A 27,385-nucleotide genomic window follows, 5' to 3' on the forward strand; every position below is an offset into this window, starting at 1 on the left:
GGTGAGTCCAAAAACTCAAAATTTATGCTGGTGTGGAAACCATACTTGACCTATGTAAGCACCATGGCCCACTCATTAGCATTTTTAGTGGAACTTCACTCAATCCTTGTAAGTTGTAGTCCCTCTATCCGTCTCTTTCTCTCACTCAATCCTTGTAGTCCCTCTATCTCTTTCTTTCTTTGTCTCTCTCTCCCCTGGAATGCTTGTCTAATCGATTTTTCTTATTTTTAATTATATTCATAATTGAAGTGGTGTGTTGTGTGGTGGGTCCACACGAGTCCCAATTGGTAGGCAACCGAAGCATGGCCAGAGGCTTCCACTTGCAAAGCCCCTCCACGCCAAGTCCATATACTTATGCATGCTGGGGCTCTTATATGGCTATGGCCTCGTGTTACTAGACTTTTGAAAGTCAACTCGATGGGCATTGCACATATTGTAGCTCTCCCAAGTCAAACACATCAAGGTCTATTTTAAATGGTGGAAAGAGAGAGATTTTTGAGCACATAGGCCTATTTGGGGGGGGGGGGGGTAGGGTGAAACCCAATTGGGCAAGTGGCAAACTGGTTTCTTGGCTTTGGGGGCTGAGAGGTCCAAGGCAGCCGACTATGATGGCGGCGCCCGGCTCCCACCTTCCCAAAGACCAAAAAAAAGAAATGCGGATATTTGATGAATTTTGTTGTTGTTGTTGGGCCCCAGGCGCACGAGGGGCCATCATGCGCGTGAACGCCCGCGTGCCCGGCGGGGGCGAAGGGCGATGAGCATTGACGGGTTGGAATGATGGGAAACTGCCACCTCGGCGCCCGAAGCGCGCACATTCCGGCGGAGGACCCCACCGTCAAAGGAAGATCTGATGTGGGCCTCGGGTTCGAAAAACACGCCACGTCATCATGCCACGTCGGTAATCCGGGGCCGAAACGCATCCATGATCCGCGGCTGCCCGGAGCCACATCAGCACGACACTCTGACCTGCCAGAGGAGTGTGACTGAGCCACAGTCCTCACTCCTCAGTCGAAGTCAGTCTACAGTCCACTCCCCCTCTGATAAGAGAGATAGATATATAGAGAGAGAGAGAGAGAGAGAGGAGGCGGCAGCACCAGCTGCTTCTTCTCCTGCTTCCTTTCTTCCTTGCCCTTTTTCTTCATCGTTTGTCGAGTCCCCTAACCCTGTTTGCTTGCCACTGTCCCTGTCTCCTCTAGGCTCTCTTCCTTTTGCAAGCAGAAAGAAAGCGGACAACAAAGAAAGAGAGAGAGCTTCGGAGCCCTTAGCCTAGGTGGGAGTGCCGGAGCGGGGAAGGGAGGGAGAGAGAGATTGTGTGCGTGCGTGCGTGTGTGGAGAGCCCCTTTGGCAACTGGACCTTAAAGCCTTCTCTTGTACTCTTGCCTCCCTCTCCTCTCTCTCTCTCTCCAACTGTCATGCATCACCTTCTGCCTCATCACAAGATCCCCTCAGCTCAGCTGCTCTGCCTCTCACTCTCCCCTCCAGAACAGAGACTCTCCCTTCACCCACAAATCAAACTCGCCTTGAGGGCACATGTGATACACCACTGACTACAGACCATCCTCCTGTTGCAGAGACTTCAATGCATTCCTGTTCCTTGCCTTAATTAGCTCGAGTGGACAGCAGCCCCTGCAACCTACTTAAGAGTACATCGCCTCTCTCTCTCTCTCTCTCTCTCATACTTTGAGAATTCTCTGGACGAGTGAACCATACATTCAAGCCGCCAGCATGGTTGCCCACAAGGAGGCTGAACAGGCAATGGTGGGCAACTACACAGAAATGGAGCTGGATCATGAGGATCAAGATGCGCTGGTGGACCGATCCTTCAAAGGTCAACTAAAGTCCTTCCTCTGGCATGGAGGGTCTGTCTATGATGCCTGGTTTAGCTGTGCTTCTAATCAGGTAAGCAAGTTAGATAAGCTCACAGTAATATTCGAGATCATCAGGCTTGTAGAGACATTTTTAGCCTTGTTAGAAATCATTCTGCAAGCCTTGTGTCAAATTGGAATTGGAAAGCAAAGAGCTACTTCCATACTACATAGTCATCGGCACTTCCGAAGAGTGCCAAGCATCTGTCAGTTTTTTGCTACAAAATCTTCAGTATGTGGAACTGCTAATTAACGTGCCAAACTTGCTCCTCACTGTTGAACTTGTCAAGGTGTAGAGTGTTGCCTCATTCTTCTTCGAGGTGATGCAAGCTCCATAATTGATAAGCTTCACTGCCCTACTTGGCACCAGTATCTACGATATGTGCATGTTGATGTATTCTAAGCCTAATTGTTCCAGTCCCTTGCAAATTTTTTGAAACCGCAAAGGACTATGCTTAAAAATTTCTCCCCTTTCCCCAGCTGTTAGTGCCCTCAAAGGAGATGTACCCAACCTTGGTCTATGACATGCCATTTTAAGCACCCACTTTTTGGTCTATTATATGTCATCTTGCTTAGATCTCCCTTCGCTAAGCTGCTACTTGCTGGAATCATACTGCTGCCAAATTTCAAAGGGAAAACGCAGTCACCCCATTGTAGAGGGATCATTGGCTCTTTGCAGACTCTTCTACCGATGTGGTGAACCACATTATGAAATCCTAGAAACATTTGATTTGTATAGCCTGTATAGGTGGACACCTCCCAGTGTTATGACATCTTGAAGGGCTCACATACTGAATCTAAGCTGAATCCAGTTCATTTATATCAGTGTCCACAACACAATCCAATGTCTTAAATCCTAACTTGAAACAACACAATCCAATGTCTTAAATCCTAACTTGCATATTGTGTTGAAAATGCTACTGCATCGTTGGTAAGGATGGAACAAATAATTTGATACCAAGTACGTAACCTATCGGGATCTTAATTTTGAAGATGAAATTGCCCTCGTGCTTGTTAAGTTTCGCTTACTAGCATTCCTTCTGATCTGATCTTATGCCGTATAATGTGTGTGATATGCCGATGCAGGTTGCACAGGTCCTCTTGACACTTCCATACTCTTTCTCTCAGCTTGGAATGGTATCAGGCGTGATCTTTCAGATTTTCTATGGATTGGTGGGGAGCTGGACAGCTTATCTGATAAGTTGTCTGTATGTGGAGTATAGATCTCGAAAACAAAGAGAGAATGTAAACTTCAAAAACCATGTCATCCAGGTAAAATGCATGTCAGATCAATGGGCGCACTATAGTTCCACTTACAAAGCAAATCATCATTGTGGTTCATGGTCTGAACTTTTTGGTTAATGGGAGCAAACAATCAGGTGAAGAGAAAACAAAGCACTACCCTACATTAAGAAACAGCTCAAGGAAGAGGTCTAGACAAACACTGAAATTCGCTTTTCAGACATACCTTGGGTTTAGAGACGAGCAGTGAAACTGAAACATGGAATTCTCCCGGATATTGGAAACATGAGATATGTAAATTAGCAGTGTCTGAATGCATGTGTTTAAGAAGAGGGACATACATGCATTAGGAATCTATATAGAAGGTATTGACGTGCTGAAAATGTTAGTTTCTACTACAGTTGTGTCTCGCTCATCGAATTGCTTTTGAATGACAGTGGTTTGAGGTGCTTGATGGACTCTTAGGGCCCTATTGGAAAGCGGTTGGCCTCTTCTTCAATTGCATATTTCTGCTGTTTGGTTCTGTTATCCAGCTAATTGCTTGTGGAAGGTATGCCCACTAGTTTTCAAGAGAAGACGTGGAGTTCATGTTTTCATGACATACATCTAGTGACAAAGCTCATGTGTCCTACCTAACAATTGCAGCAACATATATTACATCAATGATCATTTGGATAAGCGAACATGGACATATATCTTTGGTGCCTGCTGTTGTTTGACTGTTTTCATACCTTCGTTTCATAATTACCGCATATGGTCTTTCTTGGGACTTGGCATGACAACATACACGGCCTGGTATATGACAATAGCTGCCGTTATCAATGGACAGGTATAGACCATTTGGCAGAGGTGCAGACACTTGTATTTATATGAAAAAACAAGTTTAATTGGATCTCCTCAGCAAAAATTTGTAGTCCCAGTCTGTGTGTGTGGCCACATGCGTACATGAGCCTATTAGACACACAGGGATGACAACTTGTTCACTGTCTTCAGGTTGCAGGTGTGCAACATTCTGGTCCCACTAAGCTGGTTCTTTACTTCACTGGAGCTACCAATATTCTTTATACGTTTGGCGGGCATGCTGTAACAGTGTATGTAGCCTGATTTCTCCAGTATGCTTTCAAGATAACCAACATGTGGATAGAGAGGCTGACATTAATTCCTCATGCAGGGAAATAATGCATGCGATGTGGAAACCTAAGAAGTTCAAAACCATCTACCTAGCAGCTACTCTATATGTCTTCACACTGACATTACCATCTGCCATTGCTGTATATTGGGCGTTTGGAGACTTGCTCCTTGATCACTCTAATGCATTTTCATTGCTTCCGAGATCTCCAGCCCGTGATTTGGCAGTTGTCGTCATGTTGATTCATCAAGTAAGAATAATACCTCAAAAGCACGCATATCATGCACGTTGTTGGCATGTAGCTGAGTGTGCATGTGAAGTCATGACGTTCAGATCTACTACCCCAAAGCAATATACTGACGACATCTAAAACACCTCACAGCTAATTATGGATTGCTTGTCAACGTGTGTTTTGCAGTTTATTACCTTTGGTTTTGCCTGCACCCCACTTTATTTTGTGTGGGAGAAAACGATTGGATTTCACACCACCAAAAGCATGCTTCTTCGAGCCCTAATACGCTTGCCAGTCGTTCTACCAATCTGGTTCTTGGCTATCATTTTCCCGTTCTTTGGACCAATCAACTCAGCTGTCGGAGCCTTGCTGGTGACTTTCACTGTATACATCATACCAGCTCTAGCACACATGATGACTTATCGTACAACAACTGCAAGGGAGGTACGTGCTCTCCTTGGAAGCTAAGTTTCAATGGGGAGATGGTGTATTAAAGGTTGCTGCCATTAGCTGTTGTTGCAAAGACAAATTCACAGTATATCAAATCCCCCGTGTTCCCTTATCAGCTCTAAACTAGAGAAGGCTTAGACTTCCTTAGAAATGATAGCATTCATGCACTTAAAACCTTAACAGTATCTATCTAGTGATGCACATGCATTCAAGTTGATTTAGTAATAGCTTCAGATGTTGACATCCTTGTAGGGGGTGGATTCATTAGTATCTTTGGATGTCACAGTATCTCCATGACAATATCAGAAAATGTAGCTACAGGGGACACCATGCATTCCCCTGGAAAATATAACAGCATGTTGTCAACCTTGCAGGGGTTTAGAGCTTATGTCAGAGCATCTCTATGTTGCTATTATAGCATACAATCTGATAACATTGCACTCTTCTCTTCTCGGTATACCATTGCATGTTGACATTTTTATAGTATTCTGAGAGCGCATCACATCGTAGCATCTTCATGATGATAGCATAGCATGTATCTATTCAAATCTCGTCGACAGCACTGTCACACCTTGGTGCTATCCAGGTGTTGTAATGAGCTTGCTATGGTCCATAGTTGAGGGGGCCCTTGTAAGTAGACACTTGCACATGACTGATCATTCTGTCGAATCGTGTGGATTATGTGAGATTGATGGTAATGTATGGTCTTGGGTATAATGGCAGAATGCTGTCGAGAAGCCGCCTTTCTTCCTGCTGCGCAGCTGGACCATGGTGTATCTTCTCAACATATTTGTGGTTGTGTGGACTCTGGTGGTGGGACTAGGATTTGGGGGCTGGGCCAGCATCACAAACTTCGTTCGCCAGATAGACACATTCGGCCTGTTTGCGAAATGCTACCAGTGTCCGAAGAAGCCTGCGCTTGCACCACCGCCTCCCAAGCCTTCTCGCTGAGAAAAAGACACAGTAATGGGTGTTCTGCCTCAATATGATCGCCATGGTCTCCCTTAGCATTTGAAGACTCAGAGAAGGTGGGTCATACCCATCTTTGTCAAGGCTTGCTAGCACGCCCTCCTTCGTCTCTCATTTGTTCATGCATTAAAAAGACTGTACCAAAGCAAAGGGCTGTGGCTGTACTGTAAACACTGATCATACAATCTATTGCAATATTTAAAAAAGGAGAAAAAAACCTAAAGACTTTGATAAGGCAAGAAATGGTGGACCCTTAACTGACAATACAATCTATTGCAGCATTTCAAAAATTCCTTAAAATTCTAGGAAAAAAAAAGGGACAAATTGTTAGATTTGACACACACTCCCCTGATTTTGTAACAAAAACAGGCAGAAAAGGCCTCATGACTTTGAGTTTTGAAGGCGTTAGCAGCATCCTCCTTCCTCCGACAGTAATGGAAAGCTTGAAATAGTAGCACCTGCACCCTTCTAGACATCAGAATCCCACCGACTGAACAGGGGCTTTATATACTGGAAGTAATATTAGTACTATGAATATAAGACTTTGGTCTTAGGGTCACCCTTCAAAACCAAGAGATTTATAAGAGTTTTGCCCCTTCCTACTTGAAAAAGCCTTACACTACAATAACTCAGTAGTGCTAGGCTAAAGTTGCACACCAAATTGGAATTCTAGGCACCCTTTGAGACAATGACGCACACAATAAACAAGCAACTAGTATAATGGTGTAATAATGTGCGATGTGGTGTACTGCGTAAGGGAGATATGGATATAACAATGGTGTTATTTCTTTGAGTTCATGTTTCATTAGTAAGGACTCGCGATGGAGTTGAGGAGTATGCATTTTACTAACATGTTCTCAACCACTAGAGTTAATCTACCAAGAAGTCACATGACTAACTCTTTGCCACTTGGGTTGAGTATTGTGCAACTAGGAGAAGGATAGGTATGAGTAACAAAAAATTATTGGCTAGGAGAAAGATAGGTATGAGAAACAAAAAAGTATCATCTAGATAATTGAATGTGGTAGGATAAAGTTCAATGGTTGTCATGTAATCGTGTAATTCCTCATGGTTTATAATTTACCATCGGTTGAAATATTTTGTATAAGCTAAATGGTTAACCTTTGCTACTCCATTTTCACTCTTTGATGAGTTGAAATTTCCAATCCGTGGCATGAAGGCACATCTTCGTAATGTAATTATACATTTTAGATGCACACACTTTTTGTTGTGTAACCACTTCAATGCAAAACGAACTTTTTTGCATGGGACACTTCATTTTCTTTTCTTTTTTTGGGTGCATACTAATACTTGAACTAGCCAAAAGCTAAGCAAACCTCATACAAACATGAATATATTAAATAAAATTCTATAATTACCTACTTACGATAGAAATATAGAACTTATTATTGCTACTCTCCACCAAACATGCATGACTTGATCCTTGCAACTCTTTGCAAACAAGAGTGTAAGAGTAATGGGAATTAGCAAGTGTTCCACACTCAATACCTCCTCGATACACAAGATGGAGAATGAACCACAGGATAACAGATTGCACACTATAGTATTGCCTTTCTTCGTCTACTTCTTCACATGTGTTACAACATAAAAGGAGGATGGGTTTTCTGACTAAAAACTAAGTTCGAATATCGTCGGAAGCAAATAGATTAGCTCAATCCCAAATCGTGTACTCAAGCAAGCTCTTTAACTTTTGAAACTTGTCATTGTAATGGATCCATATTTTTCTAAAACATTTCTGTGCCTTCACATTTTTCTCAAACTTGGTTCAATTATCAATTCTCATCACACGCGTGCAAAAACATTTTTGAAGTTCATGTACAATAAATCTCCCCTTTGCTAGTTTAAATTCCAATTAAATGTCCACCCAGAGTGTGTAAACTCTCCTCCACAAAACCTGCATGTGACAACGCCCTCGATAAAATTTTTAAACCTTAGAAAATAAGGCTAAAGAAGTTAATAAAAGAAATGAATGATTAAAATGTTTAAAAAATGATAAAGAAGGGGGGAGATGGCATGAGTAGCTCCCATGATGGCGCCCCCCCCCCCCCCCCCCCCCCCCCCCAATTAATGATTAAAATTTAAAAAAAAAGATAAAAAAGGAGGGAGGCTACCTAAGTAGGCCAACATAATGGCAACACCCCCCATTAATGATTATTGAAAAAAAAGAAAACGATAAAGAACGGTGTTTGGGGGGGGGCAGGCAGCCTAAGTGGGCTACTATGATGGCACTCCTCCCCCCTAATGATTATTTAAATTTTAAGGCAAAAGAAGGGGGAGGCGGCATAAGAAGGTTGCCATGATGGTACTCCTCTCTAATGATGATTTATTTTATTTTTTAAAAGGAGGAGGCGGCATGAGAATGATGCCATGATGGTACCCCCTCACAATGGATTTTTTAATTTTAAACAAATATTTTAAATTATTATTAACAATCACCCCCATCCCCCCTTTATTTTTGAAATTCATTTTTTTCTAAATACCTAGAGAGAGAGAGAGAGAGAGAGAGAGAGAGAGAGAGAGAGAGAGAGAGAGAGAGGAGAATACCCACTTTGCTCTGAGAGAGAGAGAGAGAGAGAGAGAGAGAGAGAGAGAGAGAGAGAGAGAGGAGAATACCCACTTTGCTCTGAGAGAGAGAGAGAGAGAGAGAGAGAGAGAGAGAGAGAGAGAGAGAGAGAGAGAGAGAGAGAGGAGAATACCCACTTTGCTCTTGATAAGGAGTACTCCCCCTATTTCTTTTCCAATAAAAAATTTCTAAAAGGAGTGAGTGGTGCTAAGGTGTCCTCAATCTCACCTTTGGATTTATCAAATATCCTAAGTATATTTTGTATTTTCCCTCTCTCTTACCTGACACATTAAACATATTCCAATTTTCAATTAGAGAATTTCAATGGCTCTTCTTCTCCTCAATAAGAAACTCTTAATAAGAAATTAGGGAACAAATTACCCTCTTGCCAACATGTTATCCTTCTCAAAACAATCTATATATTTTATGACACTTAGAGTTTTTATGATAAACCAAAGTCTAAAAGATTCATAGCTAATGACACATAATAATCCCACAAAAAAATCTACCCCTTCTCATGCCACCATTTGATATATCAAAATGTTGATGACATAGGTAGTTAATACCCTATCCTTTCTCCTCAACTATGAATATGACCCAAATTGTAGAGAGTTGGACAAGAGAGTTGATGGTGAAGCTATGACAAACAAGGGAGTGACGTTAAAATAATGATAAAATTATTGAGTGCAAAAAAAGTGCGAGTGAAGAGGCGAAGGCGAAGGCGAAGTCAAAGGATGCTGCTACAACTCAAGGAAATATACTCTTTCCACTAATCCTTTCTCTTAGTTTTACCCAACTCTTTTCCCTACTCATTGATGATGCCTCCTTGCAAGCACATCAACATCACCACTCCATTGAATGAGGTTGGATCATCTAGTGCATCATCTCCTAGTACGGGGATGAACATAAATAACATAAATTTAAAGTGTGCATTTTAATCATACAACGAGAAAAAAATTCATAGGAGTGTAGATAAAAACCATTCATGTAAAAACTAGTTAAGAAAGTATTAGCTATGTGGGTTGCACATGTTTTAAAAAATATGTAAAAAGGGATATTAAGAACTTAATGAACTTCGTACAATTATTTTGTTCCTAGGAAAGTAAGATAATATCATGAATTTAAGTCATAAACATACTCGCACAAGGCATATGCAACACATAGGTGTGCTATACATACACATGTTTTCCATACATACTTACTATTCATGTATATGTAAGAAGGATTAGTTACATTAAGAAATCCAAAGTCTACCATATGACATATAGCATATGTTTTAACAATAATCATCTTTGTAAAGTGATATTTCATTATATTATTTAAGAAATGATTTTTATTCTTTTGGGTCTTCTTATAAATTCTAGCATTTAAGTGGTATAGGTTACTCATATGAGGATCTCCCTTGAGTAAAAGGAGATTAGTGTTTTTGTGACCCTTTATGATCACTATTTTTCTTGGGATCTTCATCCATGAGGTTGATTGGGGCTAAGAGCATTGTGAGATCCATTAATTAATTATTGTAGCTGCCAGCTGGTTTGAAAACCATTGAATCCATGATACCATATTTGTGGAAATTCTTTGGTCATTGGATTGTTTCAATCTTCATTTAAGAAAATTCTATGGCAAAAATGATGTAACATGGGACTATGGTCATGAGAATCTATTTTCTAAAGAATAGACCATATGGTGCAAATAAAATATTGTTAAATTTGTGGTTGGAGTAAGCCAACTAAGACGAGGAATGACATTGCCATCTATTGACCAATCTAAATGAAGTCTAAAATAATTTAAACACTACAAGGATTTAAGCCTATAGCGACGGCGGGTAGCGACGCAGATAGCGGCGATGCAAATAGCGACGCCCCATAGGGAAAAAAAACAGGCCGCAACTGAGCGTGGGTTTATTTTGCATTTTTGCGTCTACTGTTTTGAGAGCGAGAGCGAGAGAGAGAGCGACCGTCATGAGAGAGGGAGAGGAAGAAGGCTTGCCACTGCTGCCGCCGTTTGCGAAGGAGAGGAGGAGCCTTCATTGCGAAGAGGAGCCGCCCCACAGTCGCCATATCTCATCGGTGAGTCTATTCTCTCCTTCTTTTGCTTGTTTAGGGTTTAATTCTCTTTCTCTTTTGCTTGTTTAGGAGAGAAAATGAGAGAGAAAGAGAGGGAGAGGGAGAGGGAGGGAGAGAAAGAGAAAGAGAAAGAGAAAGAGAAAGAGAAAGAGAGGGAGAGGGAGGGGGAGGAAATGAGAGAGGGAGAGGGAGAGGGAGGGAGAGTGCATTCTCTCTCTCCCTCTCCCTTTTGCTTTTGGAGAGTGTTAGGATATATTGTGAGAGGGAGAGGAAATGAGAGAGAAAGAGAGAGAGAGGGAGAGGGAGAGGGAGAGGGAGGGAGAGGGAGAGGGAGGGAGAGGGAGGAAATGGAAGAGGTTGTGAGAAAAACCCTATATTCACTTTTTTGAAGTGTTCAAATTAACATAGGATGCATGCATAGATCATTCTTGTGTGTGCAAACTTGAGAGCTCTCTTCTCTCACCTTGTATCCTATCTTCTTATGCTTCACATTGAGGGCGAGGGTGAGGGTGAGGGTGAGGGTGAGGGAGAGTGAGAGAGGAATTAAGAGGAACTAGAAGAGTGAAGCTTCTCTCCTATCTTGCATTCTTCTCTTCTTCCCCTTCTTCTTCTACAATTTTGAGGGTGAGAGGTGGAGTTGAGATGAGGTTGGGATATCCCTCATTCAAATTGAACTCACAATGTAACTCATCTAAATGCAACTCATTGGAGAGTGTTAGGAGCATTTAAATGGAAGGACCTCTTGAGTGAAAGCTAGCAAGAAGAGAGGGAGATATTTTCCAAATAAAACATTTAAGGAAGAAAATGAAATGATAGAGGGAGAGGAAGAGAGAAAACGAAATGAGAGAGGGAGAGGAGAGAGAAAAAATAAGAGAGAGAGAGGAGAGAGAAAAGGAAATGAGAGAGGGCACTAAGGCTCAATACATAACCTAGAAGCATATAAATACCACTGACAACACTATGACAGATATAAGTACTAGATCCAAGACAAAACATCAAACCATCCTACGATAGGGGTACTGCATCCAATGAGTATCAAGAGAGCATGTACATGTCACAATTAGTCCTATTGTCCCACTATAATATATCTAACAAATGGCTCATGTATCATCCAATGATAAGAGGCATGAAGTGTCTTAAATTAATACTTGATGTGAGAAGTGACAGTCAAACTCAATGAGACTGAGCTTCAATCTCAATCCAATTGCATTCCAGAAGCATGGCCAAGTATATGGCATCAACCATAAACATTAGTGTAGCATGCAAAGTAATCAATAACCATCAACAAGCAATAAGCTTGAAGTTTCTCTGACAAAATAGCATTCAACCCTACTTATTATAGAAGTGAAAACCTTTATAAAATTGAGTAAATGAGTGCTCAAATTAGTCCAATAGCATGCCAAGACATTGATATAGCATCCCAAGTGATCTCACATTAAATAGACATCTCGAGAAGCATAAGTGACCTCCAATAAACAATGAGTGAAGGGTTTTCCCAAATTGTATTACAAGTCATTAAATTGTTTGTTGTAACGTAGACAAGATGGAAAACGAAGAAGGTCTTATTGTTCAAGGTCGTGAGGCGTATCTTAATCAGCGTGTCCCATGTCCTTGCTCTCAATGCAAGTTGGCAATTAGATGAAAACATCGATTGTCTATAGAACACGTATGACGATCTGGCGAGTTTCAATCTAAGATCATTGATTAGGCGATTGCGGATTTTCAACAAACGGTAATTTGAAGTTAATATCAATCATGCATTGTACTCGCAAGCTAATTGAATACCATATACAATAAGATTGGGTCTTGCTGCCAAATTCTCTATCCAGGGAGGTGATGTCTCGTCCCAAGGGGGAGTGTATCCTTTGCGGCCAATTAGAAGAGTACGTGGGCGTGCGATGGATGGAGTGCAGGAGCCAATCCACCACTCGTAAGGCCAATCTATACCGTCAATGCCAGAGGAGACATGCAACCTTCCAAACCTACCTACAATCTTGGAGCCTGAGATGGAGACAATGATCGATGCATTGATTCCCATGGATGTCGAGACTTCTGATCCGCTGAGAGAGGAAGCATCCATACCATTATATGATGGGTGCCGAGTATCTCGGCTGAAGACACTGCTTGCACTCTTAAGTATGCAAGCAAAATACGGGTGGAGCGATACGAGTGTGACCGAGTTGTTTAGGTACCTTGTACATACGCTTCATTGATTTTTTTTTGGCACTATTATTACAAACATTTGTGCTTTTTCAAGGTGTTTTATGATTTTTTTCAGGTTATTGAAATATCATATATTACCACCTGCAAATACCATGCCTGAGTCTCGTGATGATGCACGACATGTTTTATGAAAGCTTGGCATTGACTACAATAACATCCATGCATGTATCAACGATTGCTATCTGTTTCGAGGAGAATGCAAGACTATGGAGACATGTCCAAAGTGTGGTGCTCACAGGTATCGACAGGACTTGCAAGGGCAAACCATCTCTCAAAAAGTTCTCAGACACTTTTCGCTTATCCCCCGCATAAACCACATGTTTCGTATGTCCAGCATGGCGAGCTTGACAATGTGGCATGCGCAGAATAGGTCCACGGATAGAGTCCAACGAATATCAGCGGATTCGCGCATAGAGCCACATTGACTCTACCTTCCCAGGCTTTGCCCGAGAGCCAAGGAATCTTCGGCTCGGTCTCACAATGGATGGCGTGAACCCATTCGGTCTGCACTCAACTTCTTATAGTGTGTGGCCTATAATCCTTGTCAACTAGAATATCCCTCCATGGCTTTCTATGAAGAAAGGACATCTCATCCTTAGCTTGCTCGTCCCAGGCCGCTACAAAGTAAAAAATATGGACATGTATCTTCGTCCATTAGTTGATGAGCTTAAGATATTGTGGGAGGAGGGGGTCACTGTGCAAGATATGAGCAGGCGCGATGGTCGGCGGTCAACCAATATTCGAGCCATTCTCATGTGGATGATGCATGACTTTTCGGGATTGGGAGAGTGCTTAGGTAAGCAGGCCTCCATTCTCGCTAGTAATATCTATATTTTATCTTGTTCAATCAAGTATTCACTAGGTCGTGGTGTTGGAAGAGGTCTGGTTACCTCAGGTTATCATGCATGTCCATTGTGCGGGCGACAGTTAGACTCCCAAAGGTCACGAACCATGAAGAAGATGGTATATCAAGGACACACTACTTTCTTACCGGAGGATCATGAACTTAGGGAAGGTTTCCTTGGACGACCTCCAACATGTATGAACGCTGCAAGCTGGTATGAGCTGAAAATGGTCCACGTGGAATCATATCCAAATGGAATGCGGCGGTTCTCAATTTTCTACGAGTTGCCATATTGGACCCACTTACAGGTCAACCACTTGTTGGATCCCATGCATATTTTCAAGAATGTAGGCAGCTTATTATGGGACCACATCACAGGAAAGAGAGACACTATAGGGACACAAATGGATTTGAAGGAGGTAGGTAAGATGGAGGCGCTTTGGCCGCAGTCAAGTGCTGATGGTCGCGTACAGCTTCCTCACGCTCCTTGGGTTTTGTCCACTAAAGAAGAGCGCATTGTGAAGCAAGTAATGAAGTCTATCCGCACTCCGACAAGTATGATGCGTTCTCTCAGGTCCGCATTTTCTAAAGACGACCAATTATCAGGGCTAAAATCCCATGATTGGCATAAGATATGTCAGGTTTGTACTACGAATAGATTGTAATTAGCGTGGGCATTTTGCTATTTGGAATGTAGCCATTATTCATAATGCTTTCTCATTTGTGGCAGTTTGTACTACCAATCGCGATCGCAGGATGTCTTACTCCAAAAATACGCGGGGCCATTTACAAGTTGTAGACTTTGGTGCAATGGATCTCACAGAAGGAGATTAAGACGTCCTCTATTGAATCCGTGAGGCAGAAAGCACTGGAGACAGTTTGTCTCTTTGAGAAATACTTGCCCATCAGCATGCTCACGATACAAATCCACCTTCTTGTGCATCTTGTGGATGAAGTGGAGATTGCTGGACCTGTCCATACGCGATGGATGTTCTTCTTGGAGTGCTTCATGAAAACCCTGAAAGGCTTTGTGCGACAACGAGCTCGACCAGAAGGTAGCATGGCCGAAGGTTGTGTGAGAAATGCAGGATCTAGAGCATGGCAGAGGTGAAAGCTATGGAGGATGGAAGATGAAGATACTACTCATGTTGACATTGACAAAGAAGACAACTGTTACACAAGTGAATTAGGTTTCAAGATTGAGACTTGAACTCATAAACACAATCTTGTGTAGGACTGATAATGACACAGACACTTGAAAGAAAGAGACAAGTACTATTGCATTATCATCATATGAAAGTGATAGTCAAGTACATCATTATATAGGATTGCTTGGTAGCACACTACATCACTGTGCCTATGGGATTTGTCTCTCTTCCTAGAATGAACTGCACCTTCCTAGCCTAGTTGTTCCATACAAAGGGGCATACATAGGGTGTGATTGGCAGATTCTCAACAGGTTGGTTGGTGTCTGAGGTGCTAGTGCATATTTCACAATGGCTACCAACGGTGGAACTAGACAATGAAATGCTATGGCGCTGAAGGACGATGATAGACTGACTGGAGATGTGGTGGTTGGAAATGGGGTGGAAAAAATAATGGATGCCTCAATGGAAGAGAAAGTGAATCGCTTTTGTATGTTGCACCATGCCTCTATGGAGACGTGGCTCGCCAAGTACCAGATCGCTAGGCAAGATCGAGAGGAAGCGCGAGCTGAATTCCGATGTAGTATGCGTCATCGACTGATTCGATATCCCAAAGGCATGGAGGAGATGCCGCGGTTTATGTCAACGCGATGGTTGCATGGAGCTTTGACCGCAGCGTCTCGTGAAGGGACAGAGGTCTCAATGGAGGAGTGGGAATTCTTGAGGGGATGTAGTCCAAAGGTGATGAGGGGTTTAGAATCTGTCGTATCTAAATTTTATATCTAACATCTAATTTGAGTGTTTCAATGTACAATACAAAATATATAGTGCAGCGTGGTTGCACGGATGGCATTTTCACGTGGAGCGTATTGACAAAATGCGCTCCACAATGGACTGTGGTATCATGACAAGGTTCGAGCAAGATAGCCGGCGACGAGCAACGGATCCAAACACGGTTGTGGATGAGATGGAGTATTTTGGGAACTTGCAAAGTATTGTTACGATGGATTACCGTAGCTTCTCCATGATACTATTCGATGTGCAGTGGTTCAAAGTGGTACTTGGAGGAGTTGGAGCAACAGTTTGACGAGGTCCATCTGGATTTCTCGAAATACATTCTGAAAAAAATGGATGGATTTGCGCGACACCTTTGTGTTTCTGGCCCATTATGAACAGGTGCATGGACTCATTTGCTTGGTAATTGTATTACGACATGATTTATGTCACAATGGTTTGAACTCTCTTGTACGTGTTTGTGAACAGGCAATCTTCTATTCAAACCCACGACAACCTCGATGGTGGTATGTTATACCTTCAACTCCCCGAAGTGCGAGAGTATATGATCAAAGCGATGTTCCGAGCATAGATGAAGATAATATGCAAATAGAGGGATCGATATTGCAAGGGGTGGAGGCCATCGAAAGCTTGGAGCCAGCATCGGCTAACAATGATGGAAATTCAAGAGTCCAAGAACGAGACGGACTCATTCTTTTGTGGTGACATGTCTATCAACCTTCCAATGTATGCAGAGTTGTGTCAAGAGATTAACATGGGACCATAGGATACTTCATACTTGGAGCATCCACTTACTCAATTCGTTGACCAATCGCTTATAAGGGTACATAAGATATGCATTGTAAGTGAGATTTTTTTAAATGATTTATATTACTGTGCTTTGTATGATTTAAATTGATTATTCTAACATCATTTTTTATCTGTGCAGGTGACATTTTCAGGATGAGTCGAGGGATGAGTGATGAGGAGTTACAGGACATCTTCGCATGCATGTCTCTAGACCAGATCGCCAGATTCAGAGAGATGGCAGACCAGGAGCTGTCTCGATCTTCGTTAGGACGCTCTGTTAGATCTGCTTCAGCGCGATCGGATGCTTTGGCTTTGAGCAGACGATCTCGACACTTACGACTTGGGCCAGAGGGAGAGAGCGCATTGGGATTAGGGGGATGCTGCAGAGATACAAAGGTAGTGAGACCGTGGTTGATATGAGATACAGGTGCGACTCCTCGCTCTCGTGGCTCAGATGGATGCTGTGGAGACACAGATGCAGTGTCTCTGTCTCGTCGTTCAGCTGGAGTTGCATCACCTCCAGGATTTGTCACACTTGTGGGGATGCCTACTCCAGTTACTCCGGCTTTTGCGCAGCCGTCAGCAGGTGGCACCCCTATGGGTGCCACTCTGAGAGAGATTACCCCCGTTGGTACACCGGATGCAGAGGGGTCTCCTGGATATGCCCAGGAGCGTGGACACAGATGGGAGAGAACCCATCTTAGGCAAACTCCTAGGGGTTATGGATATCTAGTCGATAGTAGGTCAGGAGCCATCATCATGAATGATGAGGGGAGGAGGGTGATGGCTCACATGAGAGAGTTATGCCAACAAGTTTTTCGGCACAACATCTTGGATCATTAGAAGAACATACCGGAGGGGAGCAAGGACTACATAGTAGCAGCCTTGCACGAGGAGTTTCCAGTGCCAGCCGCAGTAGATAGATTCTCTACGGGCTGGATGATGGATTGCATGCGTGCATACATGTCACATAGACGATCCGACACCGCACGCAAGGCAATCAAGAGTGGATAGATTCTCTACGGGCTGGATGATGGATTGCATGCGTGCATACATGTCACATAGATGATCCGACGCACGCAAGGCAATCAAGAGTGGGGCTGCAAAGCCCGAATGGTTAGATGCAGACGACTGGCGCCATCTGAGGGAGGAGGCTTCAGATTCTCCAAGATGTTGGAGTCAGCAACGCAAGGCGGCAAGGGCACGACTCGAGGCCGGAGTGGTCCATCATCTTAGAAGTGGCAGCCATAGGACATATTTTGAGGACTTTGTAAGTTTTTCTTTTGTTTTTCTTGTTTATTTTTTTGAAATATTCTTTGTACTGATAATCATGTTTCTAACAGTTAGCATTTTGTTTTCTTTGCAGCACTCCATTACAAATCGCGATCCGATTGGCCTTGAGACTCGATATGCAGAGAGGCACGGTCTCAGGGCATTGATCGACCGATTGTATAGACGCGACGGCCTTGTAAGTCACTCATCTTTCTTGTTCGTAGTTGCCATGAGATATTTGAATGCATTATTGTATGGTGGACTGATGTGTTGTTTCTTTTTTTGCAAAGTCCATTCGATGCTCCTTTGCGGCGGGACGAGCTTTCGGGGGGCGAGGATGCGTAGCTCGCCCTTGGATCCCTGGAGCTCACACACCTTTATTTTTGAGTCGCCTGATCTATGTAGACATTTTCTATGTATTAGTGATATCCTCTCATGATTGTACCAATCGCTTTTTATGCGATCATGTATTTATTTCATGTATCAGTTTTATGATTTCAATATACATTGTGTTTTTTTGCAAGCACATTGTACACAGTAGTGCAGAAACTATTTTGTATGGCTCTCATAAAGCACACAGTGCTATATGTGGCAGGGTAGCTTGCTGCCCTGCCACAAATTTTTTTCCCTATTACCGTCATTATTAGCGTCACAAATTTTACTACTCGTGTCGCTATTAGCATTGTTATGCGTGTCGCAAACCGTCGCTATAAGCGTCGGTATTGGCATTGCGACGCCAATAAATGCGACGCTGATAGCGATGCCAATACCGACGCTTATAGCGATGGTTTGCGACGCGCATAACGATGCTAATAACGATGCTGATAGAGACGCCAATACTGGCTGTTCTATGGCGTCGCCAATAACGACACTTTTTGCGATGACGGGGGCAAATTTTGTTGTTTGCATTTTCATCGCTTTAAATGTCAGTATAAGGTCTATATCTTGTAGTGAAAGTTATCAAAACTCTTAACTTAGGGATGGTCTACAAAAGAAAATAAAAAGCGTTCACCCATAAGAAGTGCAAAGAAATTTACTAAAAGCATGTATGCTAGCTAAAAGGATATTTTTACACCTCTCAAACTAGCTAAGCAAATAGTTTCACAAATTGGACATATCACATCCACCATTGAAAAGAGTAGATTCCTTTATCATTGATGAATGGTAGAAATATCAAAGGATATGCTACGAGTAATTATTACTCTTTGGAAGGATTGGTTGGTTACTAATTAATAGAGAAAACTTAATTGTGGTTTATATCCACATACTCATAGAATTTATTTATTCATGCCTCGATAATGGAGAGTTTTGAGCAAATGGACCCCCAAGGTCAATAGCTAGGACTCAATGGTTTTGAGTTCCACCTATGAGCATCTAACTAGTGCCTAGGATGAAAGGTCTTGTATAGAAGGTTTTCTCGTATGGCAACATGTAACCATGGTGCTCTAGTATGGAAATAGTTAGAAGCGTAGTTGGTCCTAAAATAGAGGAAAAATCTGTACTAGTGTGATGTGGAAAGTATCAGAAGCTCCTTAAACATATGGGTTGGAAATTGCTCTTTTAGAAAAGAGGGTAGAGTTTGTACTTAGCTTTATGAACAGGAAATAAATATATAAACTGTTGGGAAAAGATTGTCTTTACTGTTTTCTTGTTGTGCTTTAGTGAAGATGTGAAATGAACCCCGTGTAAAGGCTTATTAAGGAAGCTATTTTAAATTGTCAAATAGTGTGGTAGTACACCTTGTTTAGTAATCTAATGACAAATCACATTTCAATGGGAAAGTTAATAATTGTTATCCCCGATGAAAATACTTGATAAGTCAGGTGCTTTTCTAAAAAGGAAGAATGAGGATAATGTCAAGAATCTCATGGTGGGGGGACTTGCTCAAGATGCTGCGCCGAACACACACAGAATGCACAAGGAGAAGCTCACTCAAGAGACAAAAGGAGAGGTGGAGGCCAAAACGTTTTCTTGCTTGGTTTCTTGTTTTTCTTCCACACACTTTATAATGTACACAAAGTATAGATAAGATACAACATAAAGGAAAGTGGCCTACTAAGTCAAACAATGCATAACCGACTACACTAGTCGACTGGCACTATAACTATGCCAGCTGTAAATAGGTGTAACAACCTGAATATAATAAGTAATGAGTCAGTGGCCATGTGAGAGTCATAATGACCACCAACGTGCTAAGTGTAGACGTGTGGACCCATCTAACCAGGCGGTCCATCATCAATGTCCGTATGTGTTGAGCTTGTCATCTCAACACTCCCCCTCAAGCTCAACTGAATCTCTACAACTCCAAGTAAGCTTTGAAACTTTTGAAGCTTCTCTGTACCCAATGCCTTCGTGAAGATGTCAGCTATCTGATCCTGTGTGCTAACATACACCAAGTCAATCTCACCTGCTAGTACCTTCTCTCTCACAAAGTGGTAGTGTACCTCAATATGTTTTGTCCTGGCATGGAACACAGGGTTCCTAGCCAACTGTATACTACTCATGTTGTCACAATAAATGATAACTGCACCTTCCACCTGCACATCTAAATCAGCCAATAACTTTTGCAGCCATACTATCTCACATGCTGCAACAACAACACCTCTATACTCAACCTCTGTACTCGACAAAGCAAATGTAGATTGCTTTTTGATGCTCCAAGCAACTGCTGCACTACCAAGAGAGAACATGTATCTGCTGATAGATCTTCTATCAGACATACTACCAGCTCAATCTGCATCTGTGTATCCAAACACCTGTACATCTATACCTGCCTCATAGAAAAGTCCATAATGTAATGTGGACTTCACATATCTCAATATGCGTCTGACTACATCCAAATGTGGCTTTCTAGGTACTTGCATAAACTGACTCACAAGACCAACAGCGTAGCTCAATTCTGGCCTTGTAATGGTCATGTAGATCAAACTCCCCACTATCCTCCTGAACATAGTAGGGTCTTCTATCTCATCCCCAACATCAGCACTCAACTTTACATTCTGCTCCAATGGGACTGAAAGTGGTTTGCATGCTGTCATACCATACTTGGACAACATATCCAAGCCATACTGTCTTTGGGAGAGCCATATACCATCATCACATCTGATCACCTCAATGCCAAGGAAGTACCTTAGCTCACCTAAATCCTTCATCTCAAACTTCTTCTTCAAAAATTCCTTGACTTCAGCAATTCCACTATCACTATTACCTGTAATAATCAAGTCATCCACATAGATGACTATGTTGACCAAACCTGCATCTCCCTTTCTCACATAAAGTGAGTGATCAGCATCAGAAACATAGAAGCCAATATTGACAAGATATTCTCTGATCTTGTCAGACCATGCTCTAGGTTCTTGCTTGAGCCCATAGAGCGCCTTCTTCAACCTCCACACATACGTGGGATGCTTTAAATCTTCATAACCTGCTGGCTGATCCATATACACTTCTTCCTGCAAATCACCATGCAAGAAGGCATTCTTCACATCCATTTGCTGCAACCTCCAACCTTTGGCTGCTGCCAAAGCAATCACACATCTGACAGTTGCTATCCTAGCAATTGGACTGAAGGTTTCATCATAATCTATGCCATATGTCTGGGCATAGCCTTTTGCAACCAGCCTAGCTTTGTACCTACTAATAGAACCATCTGCATTGTGCTTAATCTTATAAATCCACTTACATCCAATAGCTTTCTTGCCCTTTGGCAATGATACTAGATCCCAAGTCTTATTGGCCTCTAATGCAGCCATCTCCTCATCCATTGCTGCATCCCAATGAGCATGACCAACAGCATCCTCAAAACAAGTGGGCTCAACATCCTCAACTAGTTTCACCATATAAGCCTAATGGTGAGCTGCATAACCTTCAAAACCAAATCTTTTAACAGGGTATCTCACCCTGCTAGACCTGCGTACCACTAGATCACTCAATGGAGTCTTTGCATTATTATGAGCTCTCTGTACACCTGGTGTCCTCACTGAAGGAATGCCAAGCTCATCATCCAAGCTCTCTGAGCCACTAGAGTCTCCATCAAGAACTGCATCAATGCCATTTGACACTTTATTCTTTCCTTTGTCTTTACCTGTAGTGCTACTAGATGCACCTGAAGATGTAGAGGTACTCCTTAGTCTCCCAGACCAAGGACTACCAGATGATGTCTCTGGTCCACTAAGAGTCCGTGATTCTTGCTTTTTAGCCTGCACATGAGTGTCATGATCATCATCATCATCCAATGCATCACCACTAGATGCATACCAACTGCTCATTTCATCAAACATGACATCCCTGCTCACTCTGAACTTACATGTGACAGGGTTATAACAGTGATACCCTTTCTGCTCTAAAGAGTATCCAATAAAGACACACTTTTCAACCTTTGGATCCAGTTTCTTCCGCAACTCATTTGGCACATGAACATACGCAATGCAACCAAACACTTTCAAGTGTGAGACATCAGGCTTCTTACCTGTAAAACATTCTTTGGGGGTCATACCATGAACTGCAGCTGTGGGGGTTCTGTTCATAATATAAACAGCAGTATGAACAGCCTCAAACCAAAAATGCTTAGGCACATTCTTTTCAGCCATCAAGGCGCGTGCAACTTCTGCAATATGCCTGTTTGTCCTTTCTGCAACCCCATTTTGCTGTGGGGTATACCTACATGTGAACTGTCTCTTTATCCCATGAGACCTCAGAAAGTCACTGAACTCATTCGAGAGGTACTCTCCCCCTCCATCTGACCTTAAGCACTTTACTTTCAAGCCTGTTTCTCTTTCAACTGCAGCCTTGAAAGTTCTAAAGTGCTCAAATGCTTCACTCTTTTCCTTCATAAAATATACCCACAGCTTTCTAGAACAATCATCAATGAATGTGACAAAGTATGAACTGCCTCCAAGAGATACATTTTGTGTAGGCCCCCAAATGTCTGTATGCACAACATCAAGGATATTTTTGCTTACATCTCTGTCATGTAAAAAGGGTTGTCTTGCCTCCTTACCAAACTGACATGCTTCACATACCTTATGAAATTCTGCAACTCTAAATGTAGGCAAACCTGTAACCAACCCTTTGGACTGCATTAATTTCAGCCTTTGTACATTTGCATGTCCAATGCGCATGTGCCAAATTTCAATATCTGCAACAACATCTTTTTCTTTGGCATACATAGCAGCATTCATAGTAGGAATTCCAACATCCAGAGTAAACATACGTCCAACTCTACTTCCCTTTGCAACTAACCTGCACTTGTCATTGAAGTCTTCTACAAAGCAACCCTTTGCATTAAATCTGACTTGCAGCCCTTGCTCTACCACCGACTGACACCAAGTTCTTTGTAATAGATGGCACATGTAATACATCTGAAAGACTCTTTGTCTTACCATCATGCAAGGACAAGGGAACTTTTCCAACATGTGAAATTGGGTGGCATGAATCATCACCGTCTGCACATAACCTACATTTTGTAAATCCTGCATCTCTCCAAACCATTCTGCATGGCTGGTCATATGATTGGATGCACTTGAATCAACATACCAAACATCATCATGTGTTCCCTTTCCTGTAACAGCATTGAGCATATGCTGCATAACAAACATACATTTATTTTTGTCTTCATTCTGTCGTGAAGACGATGCATAGTTTCCTTGCTGCAACTTACCACTGCGGATATCATCTTTCTTAGCATAACATTGGGCTGCAATATGACATGTTTTGCCACAATAGTGACACACAATATCAGAGTTGTTAGAACCTCTGTTCTGCCATCCACCTCTTCCTCTAAAGCTCCCCCTGCCTCTAAAGTTACCACGACCTCCTGAAACCTGCATATCTCCAAATTGCTGATTCAATCTGTTTTGCTGATTGTCACTACCATATCCTGTACCACAATCTCTTAAGGAGAATGTGCCACGTCCCCTTCCTAAACTGGAGTAGAAAGCCTGGACCTGTTCACCACTTCTTTCAGATGTCTCACTCTGCATGTTGATCTCTTCAGTGAGATCATAAGGGAGACCAACTCATCGAAATCTGGAAATGGCTTTCTGACATATACGGAAGTTACAAAAGACTTCCAAGCCTTTTCATTGTTAAGTCCACCCAAGGTAGACGACACCAAATCATCATCATCGGGCATTGCATCAATCGCTGCCAAGGCATTTGCAATGCTCCTTACCTTCAGTGCATACTCATTGATAGACATCTTCCCTTTCTTCAATGTATTCAACTCTTGCTTGAGTTGAATCTTTCGTGCCTTTGTATTTACAGAAAACATACTTTCAAGTATGGTCCAAGCTACATATGAATTCTCTGCATTTCTAATATGTCCCAGCATATTATTGCCAATTACTGTAGACAACCAATACATGACCTTTTTATCTTTTGCATTCCATTCCTTCCGTGCTTTTGTCTCTTCTGCAGTTGGAGGATCACTCACCTCTGGGTCCTTTTCTTTACCTGAAACAAACTCCTAGAGGCCTTTTCCAATAAGGAAGTTCGTGACACGGAACTTCCATGAAGGGTAGTTGTTCTTGTCAAGCTTCTCAATGATGGGACTTCCACTGTTCTGCCATTATCATAAAATTAATACCAACATCAAGCAAATTTCCTGCAACCCTCGACCTGTAGTGCACAACAATACACCAGATAGCCTTTTTTACTGTCTGCTCAACAATACATGCAATCTGCAACCAGTTTGCAGATAAACCTTGTGTTTAATTGCTGCTAAACACCTTTGAACTTACAGATCTGAAATCTGTAACCTGTGCACCCACTTTCGGTCAATACAGTCGAAGTCACAGTGTACCTTGAAACTGTTGTCCGCAACCTTGCGGCTCTGAACGGGGCCTGAAATGGCCTCAGATACACAGTACTCTTTGCGCACACCAAATCTCACTGCAATCTGAGATTTTTGCTCGACCCTGCTTCCGGTGCCTCCACAGACACTATCCAAGAGAGAGAGTGGAAGAATGGGAGAGCTTCTTACCCGTGGCTTGCTTGCTCGAACCTTGCTTCTTCTCCTTCACTTCAGCCTTCGAAATCAGTCTCTCTCAGTGGCGCGGCTCTGATACCATGTCAAGAATCGCATGGTGGGGGGACTTGCTCAAGATGCTACGCCGAACACACACAGAATGCACAAGGAGAAGCTCACTCAAGAGACAAAAGGAGAGATGGAGGCCAAAACGTTTTCTTGCTTGGTTTCTTCTTCTTCCACACACTTTACAATGTACACAAAGTATAGATAAGATACAACATAAAGGAAAGCGGCCTACTAAGTCAAACAATGCATAACCGACTACACTAGTCAACTGGCACTATAACTATGCCAGTTGTAAATAGGTGTAACAACCTGAATATAATAAGTAATGAGTCAGTGGCCATATGAGAGTCATAATGACCACCAACGTGCTAAGTGTAGACGTGTGGAGCCATCTAACCAGGCGGTCCATCATCAATGTTCGTATGTGTTGAGCTTGTCATCTCAACAGATAAGAGCTAAATCATTGACTTTCCCTAGGGTCCACTAGGAATTGACCACCTACCATTTTAGGGGAACAAAGATGAGATTTTGCCTCATGGGTAGAGAGGTTGATTCCAACTACCCCTCGTCTCTCACTCACTATGAAACAAGTGCGATGAATGATCTTCCTTAGCTTTGATGGATTCTTGGATGGATTGCAACGGGGCGTAAAAGTCAAGGCCGAGTGTTAGAATGTTGTTAAAGACTGTTAGGTCCTTAGGAACCTCATGTCAGTCCTTGTGGGTGAGGTAGAGTGCTTCTCTATGAGGTCAACCTAGGGTTGCCCAATAGGATCAAAGTCCAATCATTTCAATGGAGTTTTGACGACGACATCTAGGAATAGGCCCTTGGCGACTACAAAAAAGGTTACCCTCCTTGAATTAAGGGGCATGTACATTACAAGTGGTATTAGAGCACGATCATTTATACTGCCATAAAGTGCTTGAAAATTTCACAAAAATGTAACGTGGTAAATGAATACAAGATATTTAACATGCAAAAATCATGGTAATATGAAAACCTACGATCAAGTGAAAATTTTAACTACCAATAGATTGATGTTTCCCTAGAAATGATCTTGTAAGAAATCTGGAATATGCACGTTAAATATCTTGTATTCATTTACCACGTTACATTGGATTGCAAAAGTGATTACTTATGCATGGATAGGATCTAAGAAAAAAGTTAAGGTAGTGATGGGTCATGGCTAAATTATCATTGATTAACAAATTTATAATTGAGATTCCAAAAGGTTTTTGTTGCTCACTACTAGAAGTGTGTAAAGAAAGAAAAACAATGATTCCATGAGTTATTGCTGCCTACGGCTTATCAAGTCGAAGATCAACACAATGCCTTCTAGGAGGGGATATTTTTCGCACTATGGAGAAGATTTTTTATTCCTTGAGCATATCAATTTGACCTTGAACATTAGACCATGTATCAATGATGGGGGTGATCACCTACCTACTTCTCCATCTATGTCAACAAAATAAATGGCCTAGAGTACAACCTTTGGAGGTTGTGTTGGGCAAAGAGACTTTGCCTAGTCAAACTCTACATGTTCCATAGAAGTGATGTAAATATTGTGGTTCACAAAGAAGGTGAATCAATGACCTTATATCAATGGATCTATCATTGTATTGCTAGGGTTGTTTGACCAAATCAAGTGATTGTAGGTCATTGATCTTGTTTGAACAACTATCAAATTGAGGAACTTCTCAACGTTCCTGACAAATGGCATTAGATATATATAAGGAGCCTCCTACTTATTACACCTTACCTTTATTCAAATTCCATGATTGAGATCATGTGGCTATCAAAACAATTACCAGTTGGGAAAGTTGAAATCTTGTACATATTTTTGATAAAAATACTTTTTGCCTTGTATGGGAAAGCCTCTTGTAAGAATCCAAATAGCCTATGGCACAAAAATAATGTGAATATAAAACTCTCTTTTTTTCGGTATAAAAATTCGGCCAAGATTGAAGTATGGTGTCGTGCTGATCTAAATAAAGTATCAACACTTATGATTTGTAATTGAACAAATATTTATGATCACAGTCATGAATAATCTCATTCTTGACATTACAATCTTGCAACCTAATTGAGTATTTTATCCGTTGCTAGTCACAAATGATATTGAGCTAATAATAAATGAATCAAACAATTTTAGGTTTCTTTGATAGGAATACATTTAGCAGTTGCAGCAACTATTACTAATGCGATAGATGATAAATAAATGAAGTTTCTACTAAAAATAAGGTCAAGCCACTTGAATTCAATGATGACGGAACGAAAGTAGAAATAAGTGTTGGAGCAGATGATGAATGATTACTTTTCTACTATTGGAACCTGTTTAGCAAACCAAGCAATGATCGCTTGGTTAAGGCTTATAGGAGAAACACAACTTTAGTGGAAATAATGGTGTCGTGACAAGGTTGTCTCTAAGGCCACTCTATCATGGAGTCAAATTAAGACGACAATTTAAAGTCAATACTTGTCTCCTACATATCAGATTCTAAAAATGAATGAATTTTTCAGCATTAATAAGCGGCAAGGTGATGCCAGGAGGCATATTACACGGTGGATTCCGTGCCACGGTGGATTCCATGAGGTTTTACGGTGGATTCCGTAAGATTTTATTACCGAGGCTCATACACAAAGTGGATTCTTTGTGCGAGAAGTCAATGGGGACGCCCATCCTTTTCGGGCGTTTTGTTAATTTTATGTGTACATGGGTGATTCCATAGCGGGTGATTCCGTAA

At 41.9% G+C, this 27,385-nt stretch overlaps 1 protein-coding gene across 1 annotated transcript; it reads left to right on the forward strand.

Annotated features, from left to right (window-relative positions):
- The first annotated feature begins 1,068 nt into the window (after positions 1-1,068).
- On the forward strand, positions 1,069-6,615 carry LOC148017825 (auxin transporter-like protein 4). The gene is made up of 8 exons (XM_087661313.1): positions 1,069-1,899; positions 2,952-3,137; positions 3,545-3,657; positions 3,753-3,936; positions 4,101-4,198; positions 4,279-4,486; positions 4,655-4,912; positions 5,642-6,615. The coding sequence occupies exons 1-8, from the start codon at positions 1,726-1,728 to the stop codon at positions 5,867-5,869; spliced, it is 1,449 nt and encodes a 482-aa protein (XP_087517439.1). The 5' UTR covers positions 1,069-1,725; the 3' UTR covers positions 5,870-6,615.
- Positions 6,616-27,385: the final 20,770 nt, after the last annotated feature.

This window comes from Lygodium microphyllum, chromosome 21 (assembly GCF_053477565.2).
Source record: "Lygodium microphyllum isolate KBCC chromosome 21, Lygodium_microphyllum_v1.1.10, whole genome shotgun sequence".
NCBI classification, from domain to species: domain Eukaryota; kingdom Viridiplantae; phylum Streptophyta; class Polypodiopsida; order Schizaeales; family Lygodiaceae; genus Lygodium; species Lygodium microphyllum.

Bases quoted from the DNA above. Each gene is read 5' to 3' on its own strand.
- LOC148017825 (XM_087661313.1), top strand. From the start codon at position 1,726: ATGGTTGCCCACAAGGAGGCTGAACAGGCAATGGTGGGCAACTACACA. The intron at 1,900-2,951 runs GTAAGCAAGTTA...ATGCCGATGCAG, and splicing joins TTAGCTGTGCTTCTAATCAG to GTTGCACAGGTCCTCTTGAC. The intron at 3,937-4,100 runs GTATAGACCATT...CACTGTCTTCAG, and splicing joins CTGCCGTTATCAATGGACAG to GTTGCAGGTGTGCAACATTC.